General features: G+C 31.2%; 2 protein-coding genes across 2 annotated transcripts; both read left to right on the top strand.

The window, feature by feature from the left end:
* The first annotated feature begins 1,561 nt into the window (after nt 1–1,561).
* On the top strand, nt 1,562–5,717 carry LOC137813989 (Haloacid dehalogenase-like hydrolase (HAD) superfamily protein). The gene is made up of 6 exons (XM_068616503.1): nt 1,562–1,947; nt 2,063–2,169; nt 3,427–3,535; nt 3,641–3,802; nt 4,372–4,545; nt 5,491–5,717. The coding sequence occupies exons 1-6, from the start codon at nt 1,720–1,722 to the stop codon at nt 5,518–5,520; spliced, it is 810 nt and encodes a 269-aa protein (XP_068472604.1). The 5' UTR covers nt 1,562–1,719; the 3' UTR covers nt 5,521–5,717.
* Nucleotides 5,718–17,066: 11,349 nt separating this feature from the next.
* LOC137813990 (transcription factor ORG2) lies at nt 17,067–19,343 on the top strand. The gene is made up of 3 exons (XM_068616504.1): nt 17,067–17,409; nt 18,373–18,735; nt 19,035–19,343. The coding sequence occupies exons 1-3, from the start codon at nt 17,101–17,103 to the stop codon at nt 19,116–19,118; spliced, it is 756 nt and encodes a 251-aa protein (XP_068472605.1). The 5' UTR covers nt 17,067–17,100; the 3' UTR covers nt 19,119–19,343.
* Nucleotides 19,344–20,118: the final 775 nt, after the last annotated feature.

Consider the following 20,118-nt stretch of genomic DNA (forward strand, 5'->3'; position numbering starts at 1 on the left):
CCACACGAAGCGTTGTTCTCACTCCACAACCAATCATTTCATTGCCTAAGAATAATGGTGAAATTAAGAAAGTAAGTGAGTAACCGAACCAAAACAACCTTGAACAAGTTTATAGCTGTCAGAGAGAGGTTGGAGTGAATATAAACCTAAGAAAAATTGTCTTAGATAGAGACCCTGACGTTGTAGCGTGTCTCTTGGGGGTAGAATTTGATGACAAAATGTTGAAAGGGTCTTGAAAATTTGAGGAGGGGAGAGAGTGTGGCATGGGAAGTGGGTCCCACCCGCACGTCCTTCGATGATATTTTTGAGGTCGCGGTTGCGCAACACAGAATTGTGGTGAGGAGGATTTGATAATGATGCGGGACTTATGCGTGCTCTCTCATATATGTTTCTCTAATTTCTGGTTTTTCGTTCCGTCCTGCCACTGCTTCCTGCCAATAATTATTAGATAATTTTACCATATTCATTGCTTTTCTTCTCATTATATTTAAATTTATTTAAACTTATTGAGATTAAAAATAATATTAGTTTTAATCAAATCATAAATTTAATATGTTATTTAGATAAATTTAAATAAAAACATACCATAAATTTGTGGTGGTTTGATACCTCAATTATTATCAAACTCAATATTTTTAATGGATATTATTAAGGGTAAAATAAAATAAGTAAACTAATACCATTTTTTAAAAATATATAAAAATGAATTAACTTTTCTTTTTTACCACGTGATTCAATTAATGGTGTCTTATACTGTGTAAATCGATTGAAAGTAAATAAAGGTGCATGAGGATAGTAGAGATAAATAAGACGTGGTTTTCCCATTTTAATTTGATTATGATTTTGTAATTTTATGGTTTTGATTTGTTTATGATTTTGTGCTTTTGATTTGTTTGTCATTTTGTATTTTGATTGTTTCCATGATGTGCTAGTCACTTTCATACTATTTGTTGATGTGTACTTTTTTATAAAATAAAAAATTATATTTTTAAGGAACATTATTCTAACAAGCATTTTTTTTAAACTTCAATGACCACGTCAATGTCATCCGACACTAATAATGCATGTAATAAATATTTTTCACCAAAGTGTTCTAACTAATACAACAGAAAATCTAATGAAGCCACAAGACTTTCAGGTAATGTACACAAGATTATCAACTATTTATCTATATTAACTGCGAATCTCAATAAAATTCTAAAAATTTAAAGTTACTCGGTTGATAAAATTGGCTTAGGCCACCAGAAGAATTAAAATCATAAAAAGGTTACAATTAGGAAATAATCTTGCATAAAATTTCATAATTTAATAAAATCAATGATAAATATATGAATTAAAGACTTTATTATGAAGTAGGAATAGCTTTGAAATCATTATATAATTTTAAAAAATAAATGTAAAAGTTATTGGTGTTTGAAATTTTTTAGTGTATTAAAAAGGATAAGTGTCTTAAAAATAGAAGGAGTGGTTAGCGATTCAAAAAGTGTCAGAAAATGTTACTACTGTAGTAAGTAATTTATTTATTTATTATTAGTATTAATAAGATAAAAGGTTTTATGTTGCTCTCATTTCGCTAAGCACAGAACAAAAGTTTAATTTTAGTACTTTTAGTATTTATATATTTTTCCCTTTTCTGCATCACCACACCACTGATAAAAAGAACGAACAAACAAACGCGCGTCTCGGTTTCCAATGTGAAGCGAGCGATACCAAACAAACATGGCTCTAATCGCTGCCAGGATTCTCGGTTCCAATTCGCGAACCGCGCTCCGCCGCTGGTGTCGCTTCTCCTACTCTTCCGCCTCCGCAGCGGTGGCGGAAGTGGAGAGCACGGAGGTGAAGGACTACGCCGATTACCGGCGCTCCCTATACGGACAGATCACGCACAAGGCGCTCCTCGTCGACGCCGTTGGCACGCTCGTCCTCCCCTCGCAACCTATGGCTCAGGTACGTCACGTGTTTCGATTTGCGTGCCACGTGAAACTGAAACTGAAACGGAGTTTTTATTCAACGTGGAACGAATTCCGTCGTTTCAACGGCGTTGTTTGTGTGGTTTTTGTAGATATATAGGACGATCGGTGAAAAGTATGGTGTGGAGTACTCGGAGAATGAAATACTGTCAAGATACAGAAGAGCGTATGGGCAGCCTTGGGGTAAATCTCGTCTCAGGTTAGCTTCTTACTTTTTTTTTTTTACTTTTTAATCTTTCATGTGAAAATAGTTAAAAATATGGTTATGACTTTGGCTGAAAAAGAATTTTGTTTTTTAAGTTTTAAAAGTTTCGCATTTATTGATTTTGCGAGAAATTTCAGACTAGTGTGACTGCAACTGTGCTTGTGATGTGATTGCAGAGAGCAATTTTTTTTGACATTGTGACCGAAATGGTGGTGCTGGATCGTTTTTAAAAATCTTGATATTGATATTGGAGGCTGCTTTTTGAGTTGGTGTTTATTAATTATCATGAATTGCTTTCACGGGATTGAAAATTTCCTAGGTTGGATCTTTTTGTATATCTACCTTAAAAATGAAAAACAAAAAGAAGAGTTGTTAACGAATTTTTGATTTTGCCTGGTGGACTAAATTTTCTTAATGGGGTCCTTTGTATGTTCAAGTGATTCATTTGCTGACTGCTCCGTGACTTGTTTAATGAGTAATTGTACTATTGCACACGCTACTAATAAAAAACTTAAGACAATATTACATTAAAATAACTTCACCGACGGCTTTGTTATCTTTTAATATTAATATGTTGATTGAGTTTTTAAATGATTGGACTTGTAATATACTAGAGTTGCTCATGTCTGATTAGTTTGAAAGTCTTAGAGCCAAGCATCGGTCATTTGCATATAAATGTTGCCAAGGGAGTTTTCATTGCTTTTGAGATAGCATGATAGCTTATTTGTTCGTGACAATAAATATATATAGCTTGTAGTAAATGATCTGTCTTAGTTGCCTACTTCGTGAAAGAACTATGGTGTAAGAATTTGTTTAGCACAATACATATGAGCCATATTATCAAACTCCAATTTCTGGGGGCAGATTTATGATTTAGCTAGACAAGCATCATGTGGTTTGTTTTGTTTGCAGCTTTAAATGTCCATGCTTATTGCCTTTTAACTTTAAAGTTACTGTTTCCATATACACATTCTTTGTTATTTGTCTCTTAAAATGCTTGAATAGTATGCCGTTAGTTAGCCTTTAGGTCAAGATACTCTATTTTGTGGAAATAAAATTTGGAATGAAATGCTTCTCCTCCCTTTCTCAATCAACATCCAAAACCTTATCGGTGCTAGGTATATCCACAAGTTTTATGTTGGTCGTGTGACTAAATAAAGAAAAAGTAATCTCTTACACAACTAAAGAGACACTTTACTTCTTTTCATATTTAGTGTAATTTAGATTCCTTGTTTTTCTTTTATATTGCAGATATGTTAATGATGGTAAACCCTTCTGGCAATACATAGTTAGTTATTCCACCGGCTGTTCAGATCCTCAATACTTTGAAGAACTTTATAACTATTATATGACAGACAAGGTAAGACCACTTATAATAGTCATTTTCTAAAATGTATTATGCATTTTTCTTAAAAATAAATCGGATAGTTTTTGATTTTTTTTTTTCTGTCTATCATCCATACAGGCATGGCACCTCAATGATCCTGAAGCAGAAGAAGTATTTAGAGCTCTTAGGAAATCAGGTGTGAAATTAGCTGTTGTATCAAATTTTGACACTAGGTTAAGACCTCTTCTGCGGGCATTAAATTGTGACACTTGGTTTGATGCGGTAGCAGTGTCAGCTGAGGTAAGCTGATTGTTTTTTTCTTTCTGACCAATGGTAGCGTGTCTTTTCTCACCTTAAGATTATGGTAGCGGGTCTTTTCTAGCCATAAGCTTATCCAATCCGATTCTGAAAGTCACATCGGAGTAGAAAGCAACTCTACATGATTCTAGGCTTGAGAATCATGCTGCAAAGCTTCTTCACCGTTAAGCCTTACATTACAAGCTAACATTTGAAACAATGAACTTACGCCAGTATGACATTACCTTTACCTTTAAATTTGATGGCTAAAATTTACTGATAATTATAAATACTTTAGCGCAAACCATATTTTTTATGGCATGTATTATTGTTGCCTGTACCAACTTTCAGGAATTAGCCATTATCCTTTCAGACCTCGAGTCTTTGAAAATATTTTAGATGGTCAAGTTCTTGTATGATATCTCGTACATTTGAGCATCCATGTATTGGTATACTGGGCACATAAGCAATGTATTAATCAGGAGGTTGCATAATTATGTAATTTTCCTTTTGTACATGATAATTGGCTTATAAACTTCTCTCATTTAAACGTGTTTGTGCCTTTCAATTAGGTTGCGGCCGAGAAACCAAATCCAACTATATTTCTTAAAGCATGTGAACTATTGGATGTAAAACCCGAGGATGCTGTTCATGTTGGGGATGATCGCAGAAATGATATATGGGGTGCCAGGGATGCTGGCTGTGATGGTTGGCTTTGGGGAAGCGATGTTCACACTTTTAAGGAGGTAATTAAAACCTTCATCTCTTTATAAAACTGTACAGAAATTTCACCGTAGAGTATATAAGGTGATTATAACTGGGGGGTAGCATTATATATCATCCTTATCAAGGCATCTCCTTTGGTATATAATATCAGTGTTCTGGGGCTTCCTTTTGGGTGGGGGTTTGATAATAGCATCCATCAACCCCGGCCCATTCGATCCATCATCAAACCCAAATGTTACAAGGAACCTATTTTATAGGTTTGACTAATGTAAGCTACAGCTGTAACATCTCTGTCCTAAGGAATAAGGAAATAAGATAATATACATTGACAACCAATATTTTTTATACAATCTGGTTACTAATATTATTATTTTAATATTTTTCATATCATTTAATTACAAATTTATCTTTTATTATATATTTATATCTAAATTCATCCTATCAAGTTATATACTTTTTGAATTGGGAAAACACCACTTCCCACACTACGAAGATATTTTCAGTGTATACAAGGTCTTTATATAAGAGAAAATCTTTGAATAAAAGAGACAGAGAACAACGTTTATTTTGTTACCTTTTCTTTTCTATCTTTTAGTATCAGGATTTGATCCTCTATATGCAGTTTGCTCCTTCCCCTTAGATCCCAAATTCCGAGTAGAGATTCTCCGAGTTCCCTAGCAACTGCCTTGTTGGTACTCTTCTAAATATAACTTGTAAAATAAAACAAGGAATATAAAAAGGAAATAATCAACACTGACAGGTTTTTGTAACTTACGGTATGTTTGGGTTTGGACAAATTTATCTAAAAGTGTTCGAGAGAAGTTTGTCAAAATACACTTGATCTAACATTGATAAGATTTTATGAATGCATCTTCTGATATTTTTAACCTACTACAATTATTATTGTTGGCTCATTTTATTTATTTATTTTATTTTGAAATGACTTGAAAATATTGTTGATGCAGGTAGCACAGAGGATTGGGGTTCAGGTCTGAAAGATGATAGCTTTTTACAATAAGTTCGATGTTGTGCAAGTAGAGAGTCCTTTAGGCTTTTAGCTTTAAGGCCACAAATGTACATGTTGTACTATTTTTTTCAATGTGTGTTTTTGTATATATATGTATGAAAGATATGTGAACCTATAAATCTTTTATGGAAGGTTTAGGTTTAGGTATGAGCTTATTTCTTTTAACTGATCTGTGTTTTTTTCCTACAAGCTTAAAATTATAGAGAAAAAAAAAAAGAGGAAGCGTAGTTTGAAACTTTGTTTTTATCCCAAACCGTTAGTTTTCATTTTATTCAACTGACAAGGAGAGCACTAAAACCAGAAGTTTTTATGAAAGGGTGGTGAGATTAAAAAGATTAAAAGCTCGGAAGAATGCTAAAGATTGACTAACATAAACAACTCCATGTCCATGTGTTAAAATAAAGGCAGTTTCTTCCTCCACATGTACATTTTTCTTCCTGCTCCCTATGCAAAGACTAAATTGTTCATATTATTTTTTAAAAACCTTAAAATGCACTTGAACTATATTTATCTTTTTACATTATGGATTATGGAATCCGTAAAATTTCAGATTGACACTTCTGGTAAAATTTCGGATCCACCAATCCATAATTCAAAATATGCATTTCACATTAAAAAATCCATCATTCAAAAAAAGCATTATGGATCCACCAATCAGTAACAGAAATATGCATTCTGGATTCAGAAATCCATAATTAAAAAAAAGCATTCTGGATCCACCAATCCGTAACAGAAATAGGCTTCCGGATTCAGCAATCTGGAAATCAATAATTTATGCAAAAAATGCTTCTGGAACACCCCCTATCTGGAAAAAAAAAATTATTCAGTTCCGGATTGATGAATCCGTAGCACACTCTCAGATCCCTATTTCTGGTAACCACGGTGCCCTTTTTCAAATAAAAGATTAAGACCAGTTTCGGGATTTAGAAAATTATGGGGGTGTAGGAAAAAAAATGTAGGGGTGCAGGAAGAAGAAGCCTAAAATAAAATGGACTTGAAAAGGAAACTGGTCAGGTCCACTAGGGTGGTGGGTCAAAAAATGGTTTTCTTCTTCAGGATATGGAGTTTGAAGAGACTGTTTCTTCATGCACTTCCATATTTTCTTCTCCCACCTCCATAAATTTCGTATTTCCAAAAATATCTCTTTGTAATATTTTGGATTATGTAATTCGAAAGTCTTTTGTCAAATTTGTAATTAGTTTTTGGATTACATAATCAAGAAGTCTTTTTTTTATAGTTTTCAGATTACATAATTTGAAAGTCTTTTTTAGTTTATGGATTATGTAATCCAGAAGTCTTTTTTCAAATGTGTGTCTGGATTACATAATTCAAAAATTACTTTATAGGGGTGGCACAAGAAGGATAAAAAGATATTTTCACGTTTTGTATGGGGTGACAGAAGAACATATAGAGGTGTAGGAAGAAACAGTCTATTGAAGAACGTGAAGGCCTTAAGGTAGAATGCAAAGCCAATGTTGCCTCTTAGAAAGGCTTTTTCTTCCTGAACCTTCACAATTTTTAGTTGTGCCTCTATACCTTTTGAAATGATCATTTTGGCCTTTGTGAACGTGATTTCTAGATTATTTGTTTTGACAATATTTAGAACACGCCTTTTGGAAATATTCAGGAATAAGATTTTTGGAATTTTTAGAATATGATTTTCAAAACTGGATTTTTCTGGAATTTTTAGAATATGATTTTTAAAATTGGATTTTTCGGAACAAATTTTTCAGAAAACATTAAATATATTTTGAAATAAGTTTTTTTAGAATAAATTTTCTAAAATATATTATACCTTTTAGAATGAGTTTTTTAGAACACATAAAATGCATTCTAGAACTAAGTTTGTAGAATAGAATTTCTAAATATAAATCATTGCAGAAGCCGCAGTGATGGTGGCAGTGATAATGGCATAGTACGTGATAGAGGATATTTATATTTATTTCTCTTAGTATGAGTTCAATTAGTAATTATGGCGGTGCAGAAAGCAAAACGCATTAGAAAATACATGTTGATGGGTATTCAGACCATTTGGGTCTTCAACATAAAGCCTGAAATACAATGAGATAACAAGTGGTAGTTGGGGTGGTAAAAGGTCTCTGATATACTCACCCATTGTTTGCTATTTCCCCAAAAATACCTCCTAATATGTTCTTATTGTTTTACGTTTCCAATATAGTTAAAAAATATTACAATTCAGATATATTTCAAAAACAACTAATAACAATATATACTTATAATTATACGAGTATCAAACTAAAAGATAAACAATATCATTAATTACCGAATAACTAAATACATTTTGAAGTTATTTAAGTTTTTATTTTAAAGGCTAAATTTTTTATAAATATATAATAATGTTATAGAAAATGCTTCTTTCATTTAATATTCATATGTATATATAAGTCTTAATGTCTACGTTATAGAAGATAAAGTTCCAATAAAAAAAACCTTTTAGTATAAATTTAAAGATATAAGGATTAAATATGTTTTTGGATAATGAACTGTAATATTAATATGATTTTTTATTTTTAGTTTAAATTTTAGATCATTCAGTATTCTAGAATAATATAGAAATAATTGAATGAGTCATTTTATATGTAGAATTGGTTCAATTGGAGATTACATTTCATTTTAAAATAAAAACAACAAATTTAAAAAAAAAAGCTAATCATCTTTGAATAAAACTAATAATAATTTTTATAAGTAGAATTAGTTCAATTTAAAATTTTATTTCATCAACATATTAACAGTGAACATCAGTCTAATATCAAAACAATAATGAATTTTTTTAATTTTTTTTTAATAAAACTAACAATTATTTCATAAATAATTTATTTTAATTATTTTCATACTGCAAATATTTAAATGATTAAAATCTGAACAGAAGAAGATGAAAACCATTTTCGGAACTAAACATATTTAACAATATAAAAGAAAAGAGTATGTAATACCACCAATAGAAAAGGAAAAGAAGAATGGGACGTAGAATACCCTGTATTTTAATAGTAGTGATCTTAGGTAAACGATGTAGATTGTTACTAACTACAGAAGTGCTTTATTTTTAACTATAATTCTAGAAAGTTAGTAGTTTTATTATTTATGGGAACATTATGTGGTATAGTAGACTCTACTGTGTCTTGCATCATCATATTTCATTTTTAATTTTCCACCCTTAATTAATAAACCCGTGCAAACCGTAGGCAAGGAAGCCAAAGGCTTGTGTATACCATGCATCACCACGTGCAACTAAAACCACCATAATCTGCGTTCACGTGTCATTCCATTGCATATAACACCAATCACCACCATTCATTCTATATTTCTCTTACTATATTTCTCTATATATATTACTAAAAATTATTACATTATAAAATCTCAAATTTATTTAACCAAATTACTTCCTTTCAAAAGGGTAAATGAATGATTATTTATAAGACTTTTTACCAATTTCTCTCTCTTTTTAATTTAGTTTTTAATAAATATAAAAATAGTCTTTCCTACTTGTATCTCTCTCTGTCTCTCTCTCTCTTTCGTAACAGCATACAACATTACTCTTTATTAAATAAGAAACCTGACCTGTTTAGTTTCATAAATCTTGATAAATTAATTTCAATATATATTCCAGTCTATAATTAAGAGTGGGTTTGACATCATCATATTTTTCAAATTATTGCATTTTCCTTTACAATTATATTTTATAGACGATAACTTAAAAATAAAACTATACCAGGTCCCATCGTAATTCTGACTAATTTCTATGTTAGACATATTTAAATTTTTAATTTATGAAAATATGTTTTTTTTATCGGCAAACAAAATATGAAAATATGATAATAACATTAGATTACGTGTCATGTAAAAATTAGTTAGATCATAATAATCTACCACCTACTTTTTTTTTCATAATTTAAGGCCATGATATATTTTAATATGACATCTAAATATATACTTAATTGAATCTAAGTTTTGAAAATGGTAGTGTTTTTCTTAAAAACTTTTATTATGATACATTGGATATAGGATTGACTTTTGTCAAGTTTTAAGCGATGTTCATCAAAATTGGAGGATTTTTTGACGTTGACACAACTCTTCAACACAAATGAGACATTATGAACAAATTAAAAATGATTTTAACATTACAGCATTATTTACTAAGTTTATATGAATTATAAAAATATTGATTTTATTGCGGAAATTTTAATATGCTTTATAATTGGTTGTATTAATTCATATATATTATTTGGTATTACCAATTGAGGTTATTTTTTTAATTCGTCAAGATACAACACTCTAAGTAGACATAACCTGGGACATGTCTTTTTGAATTGTGATACTAACTGAAGCCTATAAATTGTTTCATTTTTTTTTCTCTCAAGTGTTCATTTGGGTGAAGTACGAACAATCAATGTATTTTGGTGGCTTATCTGCAACGACAAGAAAACAATAACTATACACTTATATCATCAACCACGGGAAAAGTTTATCATAGATTCTATTCAAAAGATACCTTATTCTTTCACACTACCACATATGACGGTTATTGGTAACATTTGCATAATGGATACTCCTAAAACCATGTTGTATTTGTATTCGGTATGTATTCGTACTTGTTGCTTTTTATATGTATGTAAGAACGTTCGAGAAATATTACAAATTTAAGTAATGGAGATGATGTTGGTCAACTTGATTTCTTAGAAGATAGATGGAACTTGAAGTCAAAGAATCGTGATCATGTATGGTGTTTCAAATTCTTAGGCTTTAATAAATTGTTTTGAAACACTTTTCGAAACTGTGATTTGTGAAAGGAATTAGAACACATATCCCTTTTATTAATTCTATGAAAAGAAATAGGTTTAATCCTAAAAGAAATATAATATATTTTAGTTTGTTCTAGGATTTTGTTTGTACTTATATATAAATAACTTCTAATTATTTTGTACCAATTTATAAAAGCAGTATATATACATTTTTGCAAGAGAATGAGAGACATTGAAACAAGCATCAAACATATATGCAATAACGCTTACTAACATATATATGTAATAACACTTACTAACATACATGTGATACAATTTATTCTTTATAACTTTGTTCTTCTTTATTCTATTTTGTAGTTAGTCTCACTCACTTTTATTTCTTTCTTTGTTCTTGAACTTTTTTGTTGACATTTTTTTTTATCACAATACTAGATTTTTTTTTATTAACAATGAATAAATTAAATAACTAGACTATTTTAGGAATATTCCAACTCTTATATAAGATTTGTCTCTTAACACACCTTGAACATATGTCAAAGAAAACTTTAGCTTATAGGTGTATTTAAACCAACCCAAAGTATAATACCAACAATCCTTAACATATTACTCATATTACCCTGTACTTATATCCACCATGAGTTGATGTGTCATTACCCATCTTACCCGATAGTAGGTTCTTGTGTATCTCTTTGACGACCTTTTCTTTCCTATACTAAGCCCGATTGAGTGGGAGAGGGTGAAAGGAGGGTATGATGTAGGTCTCCTTGGAGATTGCAGAATCTATCAAGTCAAGAAGGATTTGAAGGAAGCAAACTCCACGAATGTTAAATAATAAAAAATACAAAATACGTAGGAACAACTGACTCCAAAAAGTTGGCGGGGGCGTGGATGGAGTCTATAACTCAAATCACAAATAGAAACACCACACAAAATGAAACATCTAAAAAGCTAAGATAAGATAAAAGCAAAGCACAAATTTAAATTGGTTCACCTTAACTCTTGGGCTATGTCTAGTTCTCCCTTAAACAAATTACTTAAGAGGTTTCATTAATCACAAAGGATTACAAAGCGATTACACCAACCTCTCCAAGTTACACAAACTTGGAGAGGTACAATAAGTAGTATGAGGACTTTTATGTGCAGAAAATGATTTTTTGATCGTTTTTATTGTCTTCTTCAACTTCAAGTCCTTTATACGATATTTATAAATGTAAATGTTGAAGCTTAAATGTGTAATACTCGAAATACTATAACTTCTTCATTTTTCCATTAGATGCTCTATATTAAAACTTCTACTTTGAGATCTTCTACACATCTTGAATGTTTAATCTACTTCTGGAATTATTTCAAATGTGATTGGAATATATAATAATCATTTTGAATCATATAGTTTGAAATTAGAATATTTAATATTAAGAAATTTCATATTAGATATCTAGTGGTAACATTATTTAAAAACTTTCTATTTTAGTACAAAAGCATAATCTTCAAATTCAATAATCTATAAAAGAAATTTCTTTTTGTTATAAAAAAACTTCTTATTCGGAATCTTAAATATAAAAAAACACTGGTAAGAACTCATTTCAATAGTTTTCTTATTACAAGTATCCAGAAACTCTAAAGTTTGGACTATGAAAAAAAAACAAATTTTGCGTTATAGTACAGGGATGAAAAACATATTTAATCCAATTTAAAATAATTTTTAGTTGTGAATGAATTTGATTATTTTTTTTTGGTTTGCATATATAAAAATGGTTGCAATTTAAAATGTTGTCACATACTCCATAAAGATAACAAGAATTACAAATGAAATGTTCATCAAAAGTTTAATATAATGACACTTTCTAGTAGTTCAAAGTTTAATATAATGACCATTTATAATTGTTTGTAAAATCCTTGTTTTCAACTCTAATTGTTTGGATGTTAAACTTTTGTTGAAAATTTAATATCATGATGATTAATAGTTGTTGAAAAACTTTATTTTCAACATTAATTCCATTAAAAATGACTGATGAATTTGTGGCTAAAAGAAGTTGTATGGATGGTTAAAATCCATACTTAAAAAAAAAAAGTTTAGTCGTGCTTGAAGGAATTAAATCAAACTAATACACTTAGACTTTGTTTGGATGAGAGTGAGAGTGAAAAGGGAGAGGAAAGTGAGTGAAAATTTAGGTTATTTGGATGTAGGGAGAGTAAATTTAAAGTAGAAAGTTTGTAGATGATATGATTGATGTGATTAAATTATATAAATTTTTGAATTGTTTTATTAATTCAATTATCAAAATGCCTTGTCTTAAACTTGAAGTATTTTAATGAAAATAAAGATTAATGTTTATATATAAAGATTTATATATTAATTTATGTATTTGTGGTTGAAATTTGTAAGTAAAGGAAAAAATGTACTTTTATTATACATAAACCTATTAAACATAAATATTGTACAACCACGTCAAGTTTTAAAAAACCTTAAAAATAAAATTCATCCTATTTTATATGTATCTTAATTAACTAAAAAAAAACATTTTCATTTCAAATTCAACTTCACCATCTACCTATGTATCAAAATAATAATCTATATAATTGTCTCTTAATTACTTGTTATTGATACCCATATATTAAGCAATATTACCCTTTGCATGCTTAGAAAAAAATATTTTTTTGACCAATATGTCAATTTTCACATACATTTTTAAGCAAATTTTTAAGGGGACAAACCAAACAAAATACGTATGTATAGAAAAATACATTTGTTGGATCATTTATAGGTGAAAAAGTGAGTTATAATCGATTATCATTGAGAGCACAATCGATTATGCTTCGTATAGTAATCAATTAGACTTGCTATTCAAAATCAATTAAGCTTCAACCTATAATCAATTAGTCATTCAACCATAATTGATTAGGGCAACAAAAAGCAATTGTGCTCTTATGCATAATCGATTATGGATCCTAAAGACATGCATGTTGACCTCTAAACACCAAAAAGAGAGATATGTTTATGACACCATGTCTTATAGGTTACAACCACCCAAGAAATCATGCAAGATGTCATAAGAAACAACCATAATGAAAAAGAAATTTAATAAAATTGTACATATAATTGGAATACAAATTTTCAATTAATTATAACCAAGATAGTGGAAAAAAATTAATTAGAAGTATTAATAGATATATAATCAAACTTTGAAGTATTAATAGGTATATAGTTGTATTTTGTGTATTGTATCTTTGATAACTTTATGAAAAACATTATTAATTTGGATTACATCTTTGATAACTTTGAAGTCTCAAGTCTTATTAGTGTTGACCTACATGAGAGGGGTTTGCTGGATAGTGTAGTAGTAGCTAATGAAGTGTTGGATGAAGTAAAGAGAAAGAAGAGAAGTTGCATTTTCTTTAAAGTCGATTATGAGAAGGCATATGATTTTGTCAGTTTGGAGTTCATTTTGTATATGTTAAAAAGAGTTGGTTTTTGTGACAAATGGATCCATTGGATTAAAAGTTGCTTAATGTGTCAGTGCTTGTGAACAACAGTCCGACTAAGGAGTTCTTTTCCTAAGAAGGGGCTTCGCCAAGTTGATCTTTTAGCCCTTTTTTTTGTTTCTTATTGTAGTCGAGGGCTTGGCTGGAGTGTCAAGGATGACAGTCGAGAAAAACTTGATTGATAACTTGGAGATTGGAAGGAAAAAAATGAAGGTTAACATGTTACAGTATGCTGATGATACCTTATTCTTTTGTGAAGCTAACACTAAAAGTGTTTTTAATATCAAAGCGGCTTTGAACTGTTTTGAACTCTATTATGAACTTAAGGTTAATTTTCTGAAAAGAAGAATTGACGGGTTGGGGATTGACCAAATAACGTTCCAACATTTTGCGGCCATCCTTAATTGCGATGTGATGAGTACCCCTTTTGTTTATTTGGGAATGTTTGTAGGAGGGTGCCATAAGAGAGGTGCGTTTTGGGGAGGAGTGATTGAAAAAATGAAGGCTAGACTGTGCAGATAGAAAGGTAGGTTTTTGTCTTTGGCAGGGAGAATTTTTCTGATCAAGTATGTACTTACATCTATCTCGCTTTTCTATCTGTCTCTATTCAAAATGCCCTCTGTGGTGGCTAATGATTTAGTGAGTATTCAAAGGAATTTCTTATGGGATTGGGGTGCTGACGGGAGAAATATTGCTTGGGCTTCCTATAGTAAGGTTTGTGAGCCTCGTGAGGCTGACGGTCTAGGAATTCTAGACTTGCAGGTCTTTAACACAACTTTATTAGGTAAATGGATTTAGGGGTTGGGGTCAAATAAGGGCAGTCTGTGGAAGGAGATACTTGATTCTAAATATGGTGGATGGAGAAGCCTGCGAGAGGGTGTGAACATTGGTAGGACCTTTATATGGTGGAAATATTTGATGGTGGTTTGGGGGTTAGAAGGATGGGGAAGGAATTTCGAAGATGCTTTCAAGTGGAAGATTGACAATGGAGATAGTGTTTTATTTTGGGAAGATTGTTGGGTGGGTAATGGGGCTCTAAAGCGTGTTTATCTGGGGTTGTTCTCCGTGTGTTCTTGCAAAGATGCTAAGGTGGTTGAGCTTGGGAAATGGATTAATGGTTCTTAGGACTGGCAACTAACTTTTGAGGAGGAGTCTATTTGAATGGGAAACGCCTTTGGTGAGTATTTTTTTCCAAGATCTTCAAGGGTTGAGTTTTAACATGGAAGAGAAGGACAATTGGGTTTGGAAAGATAGGGAATTCCCTGTTTATAGGGTGAATTATGCTTACAATTATTTAAGGAGGGCACGCGAAGGGGAGAATGTCTTTGTGTACAAAAAGTTTTGGAGGAATAAAGTCGTACATTTTGCACTTGTCTCTGCTTGGAGGGTGCTGGAAAATAAGATTGCAACTAGGGCAAATTTAGAAAGGTGCGAGATTGCGGTTGAAAGGCTTTTGTGTAGTCTTTGTGGGGTAGAGGAAGAAACTTGTCGTCATTTTTTTTTAATGCAGAATTGCTTGGACTGTATGGAATCTTTGCTTGGCTTGGCTTGATGTAATGTTAGTGAGTCACAATGATTTACTGTTAATTTTTTTTCAGTTTAGGTTGTGTAACGCCTCTGATTCTATTAATGATGTTTGGGGAGCAATTTAGATTGCAGTAGTTAGCAAGATTTGGAAGCACAAGAATAATGCCATTTTCAAAGGGGGGGGGGTGGTTGATTGTTTAGAAATGTTTGCTATGATTCAATTAAAGTTTTGGTCTTGAGTTACTTCTAAATCACATTTTGATTTTTTTTCCTACTCTAACTGGTGTCTTAATCCATTGGTTTGTATGAAGTTGGTTAAATGATGTAATTTTGTCGGGTAGTTCTATAGTTGGTGTTGTGAGGGTTGTCAGGATCTACATAAGGGTTGAATCACCCCTAAAGTAGTCAATATTTAATTTATTGTTTATTACTGATAAAAAAAACAACATGAGAACATGCAATTAGTTAATGTGTACATGCAATAGTTTTGGAAAAAAAGTGAATGGAATCATAACTGATTATGGTATGACTCATAATTGATTATGCATGCAGTCATAATCGATTATGGACTGACAAAGATAAATTATAAGAAAGTGTAATTCCTCTGGAGACACTTGCATTGAAGGTAAAAAAAACCAAATGCATAATCATGTGAATGAAATAAAACAGAAAAAACTTTGTTATTGTACAAAATTGGCCAAACTTTCCTTTTTTTCTTCTTAGGGTGTCATCCATCCTTCCCCTCTTTCTTTTTTTCTCACCAAATCAGCACAAATCCATACAACCAACATGAAGAATGCAAACTCTTTCTCGACCTCCAAATTCACCGTAACACTCCAAATCCACCACAACACTAAAAACACCCAACCAAATAGAGCATTAAAGAAAATAGAGCATTAAAGAGATTATTGTTTTTGAATTTTGTTTGTCTTATTTTTTATGAATTAGGTTTGACTTTTTCTCAAAGATGATAGAAAGAGAAAATTATGAGATTAAATATGTTAAAGTGTGGTATCATAATTATGTTTAGGTATTGGGATATTTTTTTTTTGCTAAAATTTACATATTATTTTTTATTTATTTTGAGACATGTTTAAGTAATTCTGATTCCGTGTTGCATTGTAAATTATGTTTCTTACAATTTATAAAATTTAATTAAATTATTTATAATTAAAAAAATATTATCGTAACACACTCTACTCCAAATTTTTGAAAATGCCCTAACCATCAGTGTATCCTGTACAGGTCCTGTATCCATGGAAAATAATTGGTAATTAACATTTAATCCCATTTAGTAATAAATTAAGTTTTGTAAAACCTATATGTTGAGAGCATCACAGAGAATACACCACTTGACGATGGAAAGAAAAAGGAAGAAACACACATAGAGAATTAAAGAAGTAAAGAAATGCCTGGTGGGTTGGGTTTTCAACCACGCTCTCCCACCCTCTCTTCCTCTCTGCTACATACACAACGCATACATCCCACATTCCAAACACGCGTTTGCATGTGCTCCTATAAACTATCATCTCACAAAATTATTCATCCCATTGCTTCAATTTTTTAACATCTTACCTCATCCTTCATCAATCAACTTATATTTAACTAATCCAAAGTGACCAGGAGAAAACAATAATATTTTACTCAGTTTTTGCAGCCTCTTATTGTTTATTCAATTATCTTTACGTAAAGGGATAATGACTGCTGCATTATATATATATACTGAGAGGTCGAGATCATGATTTAGTTGTCAGAGAAACTTGTTAACTGCTCCCAACATGGTCGCATTGTTCTCTCCTCCTGTCTTCTCAGCCAAGGGGTGGCTCTTAGAGGAGGAGCCATTAGGCTATAATATTACCCAAAACCGCTTCTACCAAGATGATGTGTCATCGGAGTACTCCTTTCCCTATCAATTTTATCCATCGCAGCCGCAGATTGAGGTTGAATTACAAAGGTCCACTGCACCATCCCCTGATCCTGCCATGGTCAAGAAACTTAGCCACAATGCTAGTGAACGTGATCGCCGCAAGAAGGTCAACAACTTGGTTTCTTCACTTCGCTCTCTTCTTCCACTTGCAGATCAAACGGTACTTTACCTCCCTTCTCTCTCACTGCTACTGTTTCACTTTGCTAATACACAATAACATTTTAATTTCTTCTTATGGAATATGAAAACCAAATTTCAGTTCCGATTTCTATCTATCTGTACTTTCTTCTTCACATTAGCAGACATACTGATCCCTTTAGGAACCAATTTCATGAAATTAGTATTACTGTTATCAATAGCTTCCATGATGGTTTATTAGATTTATTCTTCAACTGGGATGTGTTCTTAGCTTCTCTTTATTTTGTGGTAAACATCTTCTATTTTCTATGCATCTAGGCTTATTCTTGGATCATAGTCAAATTAACTTTGCAGATAATTTTTTTGATTGATTTGTGAAGATAGAAGATAATTAGGGGTTAATTTATATCAGGCCTGTTAAAAGCAGCCTGTTTTATTGGTTAATTTTGAAATTTTCATCAAATAAGAAGCAAAGGGGATAAAATGGAGAAAATATTCCGCAGTATGAACCTATGTGATTCCTATCAAATTCTGTGAAAATTGACCGAATGAATGATGTAATAATTTCTAATAAAAAACTACTTCTAACAATGACGTGCTAGACCTAAATTACTTGGTTTACATTTAATTAGTTCTTTATTTAAGTGCAAGATTGAACGAGTCTATTCTTCATTTAGGTGGTATTGTCTTATTTATCTTTTTGATTTTATTTTAATTAGTATGATTATAGTGATAATATAAAAATGTTCAATTGATTAATATTATTTTATGTTTTTAAGTATATTAACAAAAGGTAAAAGCATGAGAAACAGATATGTGAAAAAGACAGGAATTTCATCGGTATTATTATCTAAGTAAGCTAATAATACGGCTAAAATCACAAAATCAATAAATCTTAACAAAAGCAAATGAAACTTCCCCTAAATTGTAATGTAAATTGTGATAAATAGAGATCTCATAATTCCATGTTCATGTATGGTTGCAGAAAAAAATGAGCATTCCTTCAACAGTTTCTAGAGTGTTGAAATACATTCCTGAACTACAACAGCAAGTGCAAGCACTAACAAAGAGAAAAGAGGAGCTTCTATGCAGAATTTCTCGGCAATTGCAAGGAGATGCAGTGAAGAAAGAATCTCATAGGAAAATTTCCCATCACAACTCTTCTTTTGTTGTCTCTACAACTAGGCTTAACGATTGTGAAGCTGTAGTTCACATTTCCTCTCAAGAGACCCACAAGGCTCCACTATCCGAGATCTTGCAGTGTTTAGAAAATGATGGCCTTTTTCTGCTAGATGCTTCTTCCTCACAAACCTTTGGAGGAAGGTTCTTCTACAACTTGCATTTTCAGGTATCTTTCATATATAACATTCCAATTTATGATTACTTCAGAAGTTCAAAGATAATATTAACTATTAGCTTTTTAATTATACCCTTTCTTTCATACTTATCAAGAAAAAAAAGGGGGCATGAAAGTAAGACAGAAAAAGGACATTAGCAAAAGGACAATGCTAATGCTAATTAACGTCCTATGTCATTGGTTAATGATTAAAAATGCACTAAATTAAGTTATAAGAAAACATAATATTTAATATTGTACTCTATAATTTTTGAGAACCAATTCATGAACTAATTCTGGTGTTTCTGCAGGTGGCAAAAGCAGATAGATTAGAGTCCGATATTCTGACTGAGAAGCTTTTACCAATATATGAGAAGCAAAGGATTTTTCAATGAAACTAAAGTTGGCTCTTATGATCAAATGATCTCTGATGTTGCATTTGACCCTAAAATAGTCTGCACATATTTGGCATGTACGGATGGCAAGTTCAGAAAGGAGAAATCATGCATGTATTGATTTTAGAATTTACTGAATTTTGTATAATTAATATAAATGTTACAAAGTAAAGTGCTATTTGTCTCTCCCCTTAGAGTAAAAAGTATAGATGGTTTTAGATTCAATTTTGAGCTTTTCATATTTCAGTTATATCATGGTTGTGGTAGATATATGTTAGCTATCTCAATCATCCTCCTTTGAAGAAAAAGTAGCGATACTTCTGAGAAAATAAGTCACATTTCCTATGATAATAAATGTGAAATAATCACACATATAAAATTAATAACAGAGCTCAATCAATTATCTCTATGTTTGTGAGTTGATGCACACCTTTTATTGGAAGAAAATCTTAAAAATGTGTTTCTAACACATAATTTAAATAAATCCTTTCTCTTTTTATTGGAATGAGTAGTAATAAATTCTGCATGATGGTATTTATACACAATGCAAGGTATATAATCCTCACATTTTGTTTCCGATATTTAAGTATTCCTAAAATTTATTGGCTTTTATCTTTCCTAAAAATTTCTTTTGCAAGACCAAGTCCAACAATCTTTCACTCGAAGATTAATTACAAATTGTTTTCACGCCTCAATCAAGTGCAACAACATTCTCTTGTATGTTATTCTAGTAAGTCATTAAGCATTTTTGTACTAGTGCAATTTCAATTTGTCAATGATTACTACCTTTGCCAACATATTTAGTAAACTCACTCCCTAGAAATTTTCTCATTGTTAGTACCCCAACCTTAAGCAAAGACTCGATGAAGTGATAATGAAGATCAATGGGCCGTGTTATAGAATGAAATGTTGAATCCTTTCTTAGATGTATCACATTCTGACTATCACTATGCAAAACACTTTTATGTATTAATCCCAATTTTGTTAAAAAACTTCGAAG

The sequence above is a fragment of the Phaseolus vulgaris genome, chromosome 1 (assembly GCF_051622355.1).
Source record: "Phaseolus vulgaris cultivar YP4 chromosome 1, ASM5162235v1, whole genome shotgun sequence".
NCBI classification, from domain to species: Eukaryota; Viridiplantae; Streptophyta; class Magnoliopsida; order Fabales; family Fabaceae; genus Phaseolus; species Phaseolus vulgaris.

Excerpts from the sequence above, each read along its gene's own strand:
- LOC137813989 (XM_068616503.1), top strand. The coding sequence starts at position 1,720 with ATGGCTCTAATCGCTGCCAGGATTCTCGGTTCCAATTCGCGAACCGCG. Across the intron at positions 2,170-3,426 it reads TGGGGTAAATCTCGTCTCAG|ATATGTTAATGATGGTAAAC; the intron begins GTTAGCTTCTTA and ends TTTATATTGCAG. Across the intron at positions 3,803-4,371 it reads CGGTAGCAGTGTCAGCTGAG|GTTGCGGCCGAGAAACCAAA; the intron begins GTAAGCTGATTG and ends CCTTTCAATTAG.
- LOC137813990 (XM_068616504.1), top strand. The coding sequence starts at position 17,101 with ATGGTCGCATTGTTCTCTCCTCCTGTCTTCTCAGCCAAGGGGTGGCTC. Across the intron at positions 17,410-18,372 it reads TTCCACTTGCAGATCAAACG|AAAAAAATGAGCATTCCTTC; the intron begins GTACTTTACCTC and ends GTATGGTTGCAG. Across the intron at positions 18,736-19,034 it reads TCTACAACTTGCATTTTCAG|GTGGCAAAAGCAGATAGATT; the intron begins GTATCTTTCATA and ends GTGTTTCTGCAG.